We start from the raw sequence: 3,514 nt of genomic DNA on the forward strand, positions 1-3,514 counted from the left end.
AATGATCCATATATTTATAATATAACAGTATTTTATTTTGATTGTCAGTGTTTCGTTGTAATTTTAAAACGGTAAAGGATATATAAACCTATAAAGCATTACAGACATGTATTTAACTTCTGAATGACTCAGCAATAATGTCTTTAAAGATAAATAGCTATTGACACATAACGGAGATTATTATACTTTAGAAATTATTAGATAAATGATAGATTAGCCGATTCTATACCTTTGACTTCAATACTCTTTATCATATAAGTATATAGTGTATTACGAGAGCGGTTTGATAAGTTAGTGACTTTTTGAATAAAACAAATTTTTTTCGGCAAATAAACATTTTATTTTTCTACATAATCACCTTTTTTATAATTTTGTTATTCCCTCACAAATAATAGGTTTTCTCAAAGCTCTCAAAATACGCGTTTGTTTCGGTAATGACTTCTTCATTCGACTCAAATCTCTTACCGCCCAGCCATTTCTTTAGATTTGGAAACAGAAAATAGTCGCAGGGGGCTAAATCTGGAGAATATGCTGGATGGGATAGCAGTTCGTATCCCAATTCGCGGATTTTGGCCATCGTGATTAGACAAGTATGCACACGTGCATTGTCTTGATGGAACAGCACTTTCTTCTTTACCAAATGCGGCCGTTTTTGCTTCAAATCAACGTCGAATCTGTTCAAAAGCTTTGAATAAGGTCGTTTTACCTTTCTCGATGTAATCGATGTGAATGACACCGCTTGCATCCCAAAAAACTATGGCCATGACCTTGTTGACTGACAGACTTTGTTTGGCCTACTTTGGTCCACATTCACCCTTAGCAATAAACTGTTTCGATTGTTTCTTGGTCTCTGGCGTGTTGTAATGGATCAATGTTTCGTCCACAGTAACAAAACGACCCAAAAAATCGTTCGGATTACGGCTGAACATCGCTAAACATTCTTTTGAAGTGGTCACACGATTGCGCTTATGGTCGAGTGTGAACAATCGCGGCACCCATCTCGCGGAGAGTGTTTTCATGTCCAAATATTCGTATAAAATATGATGTACCCGTTCAGTTGAGATACCTACAGCATGAGACAACTCGCGCACTTTCATTCTCCGATCTCCAATATCATTTCATAAATTTTATCGACGATTTCCGGCGTGATCACTTCTTTTGGGTGACCTAAACGTTCGGCGTCACTAGTGCTGGTGCGAAAATTCGTAAAAATTCACGAGGTTGTCTGCTTTGAACGGCTATCAAACACCAACTGAACGACGTAGCTTGCTCATAATTAGAAAGTTGCCCACTGTTAGATTACAGCTGACGGCAGCACTATTCTGAAATTTATTTGCACTTTTACTTGGAATTGGTAACCAAATTTTTTAACATGAAATGAAAACACGTTCGAGTACTGTGGGATTATAATAATTATAGTGATACTATTAACTAATCTTAGGTAAGCGATTTATAATATTAAAAAGATATAAATTATTTTTTAAAATAGTCGTTTATTCATTTTTATTCAATGTTTATTATTTTTTAATAGGAAATTCCAGTGTTAGATTTAATCCAGTCCAAGTAGCTGGTAACACGTGTGAAAGCAGCTGGATAACCCTTTGCGCAACCAGCAGCAGCACCGAAGGAAGTCAAACCAACTTGAATATTATTAGATTGCAAAACCAATGGACCACCGGAATCACCGTTGCAGGTGGATACTCCGCCAGTTGTAGATATACAAATGTTGGTGGAAGTAATAGTGCTGCCAAATGTAGCAGCGCAAACAGTGTTAGTGATAATTGGTACTATAGCATATTGCAAATTGTTGGTTACGCCGGTAGCGGAATCGCTAATACGACCCCAACCAGAAGCGATGCCTTTTTCACCAGCATATGTTGAATATGAGCTAGCAATTGCAGGTAATTTAACGGCTTGAATCTTGGTGCTGTATGATACGGATGGGATCTTAATCAAAGAGATATCGTTCTTTAAAGTCTTAGAATTCCAACCGGAGTGAATAATGATTGAGCTGCTTGATACTGTAGAGGTTACTTCTGCTGAGGTACGGACTGTAGCACCCAAGTAAACAGTGACGGATGATATACTAAACAAAATAAAGGTGTAAAGATATGTTAGAAATAATAACTATATTTTTAAATAATATTTTTTCGTTTTTTTTGAAACTTACCCATCAGTACAGTGAGCAGCAGTCAATACCCAGGAATTTCCAATCAAGGAACCACCACACCAAGCAGAGGAGATAGCACTGACCTTCAATGAAAGACCAACTTGATATGGGAATTGTCCTACTGAAGCAGTGTTGCCGTTGGTAATACGTCCCTCTGGCTCATCAAGAATTGGCATCACGGCACTACGGGAGAAGATTTCATTTGATCTAAGATCAAAGGCAGAGGCGCAAGCCAAAGCCAAAGCGAAAACTAAAAGCAATTTCATAGTGCTGAATCGTTGAGAAAGGTTAAACAACTGATACTTTTTGTCGAGTTGTGGTTGCTTTTATACGAAAAATTTCTATGTGTTCAAGTAGTTGATAAGACATTATATAGATATAATAGTGAATGAAAGTAGATTTAGTTACAAATAAAAATATAATGCAAAATTATTAATTAAATCTAAGGCATGCCTTCTTAACTTGCAGATTATTAAGAAGATAGTCACTTTTAACAGACATTTGGTTTTTTAATCTATTGACGCACATGAGATAAACTTTGTATTTATTTTGAAAATATTTGCAGAAAATATATTTATTTATTAATTTTTACTATTCGATTATAAATCTCATAATTTATCAATAATATTACCTAATTCTTACAAAATATTTACTAATTAAGTATTAAAAATCGACAGCTTCAACTGTTAATTTGTTAAATAAAATATTTCAGAAAACAAAACCATTTAACTATAAAAATTCTATAAGTTATCATATTCATTAATAAATTATTATGTATATACCCATTATAATTTTCCTTTTTTTATCATAATTAGTTTATTTTTAGAACTAGTCTTTTTGTAGAATATATTTTTTTATGTAATCTTTTTTAATATATTTATTTCCTATCTTTCTATTTATGATTTATGTAACAATAAGTAGTACTGACACTAGTGACCTAGATAGAATTGTGCAAAAGGGGGTGAGGATACACCAAAAAGGAAATTGTTTCGCACTAATTCAATATTATTACATATGCGGGGGTCATTATTTGTTTTGAAAGGATCCAATGTTATATATGTACGAGTGTTAACTGTGACACAGCCAGTATTGTGTGAAAATTAATAAAATAATCTAAAATATTTAAAATATTATTAAATTATTAATATTTAAATATTAAATTTTAAATATTCTTTGTCCAATTGATCTATATTCTAACCCTCTTGAATGGGCCAGTTAGGATAACTGTTTTATTGTAAGTATGAATGTTCTTAGAAGTTAATATTAACATCATTAATCGTTTATGATGTTAGTAATTGGGTTATCATTAGACTGGGAGCAATTGTTGTGGATGCATTGTTAATG

The 3,514-nt window shown here is 33.2% G+C and overlaps 1 protein-coding gene across 1 annotated transcript; it reads right to left on the minus strand.

Annotated features, from left to right (window-relative positions):
- Window positions 1-1,473: 1,473 nt before the first annotated feature.
- Window positions 1,474-2,480, minus strand: LOC119688146 (serine protease 1-like). The gene is made up of 2 exons (XM_038102849.1): window positions 2,171-2,480; window positions 1,474-2,086 (listed from the first exon to the last, which is right to left on the minus strand). The coding sequence occupies exons 1-2, from the start codon at window positions 2,434-2,436 to the stop codon at window positions 1,525-1,527; spliced, it is 828 nt and encodes a 275-aa protein (XP_037958777.1). The 5' UTR covers window positions 2,437-2,480; the 3' UTR covers window positions 1,474-1,524.
- Between the last annotated feature and the right edge of the window lie 1,034 nt (window positions 2,481-3,514).

The sequence above is a fragment of the Teleopsis dalmanni genome, chromosome 1 (assembly GCF_002237135.1).
Source record: "Teleopsis dalmanni isolate 2A chromosome 1, ASM223713v2, whole genome shotgun sequence".
Taxonomy (NCBI): domain Eukaryota; kingdom Metazoa; phylum Arthropoda; class Insecta; order Diptera; family Diopsidae; genus Teleopsis; species Teleopsis dalmanni.

Bases quoted from the DNA above. Each gene is read 5' to 3' on its own strand.
- LOC119688146 (XM_038102849.1), bottom strand. From the start codon at position 2,436: ATGAAATTGCTTTTAGTTTTCGCTTTGGCTTTGGCTTGCGCCTCTGCC. The intron at 2,087-2,170 runs GTAAGTTTCAAA...TATTTTGTTTAG, and splicing joins GCTGCTCACTGTACTGATGG to TATATCATCCGTCACTGTTT.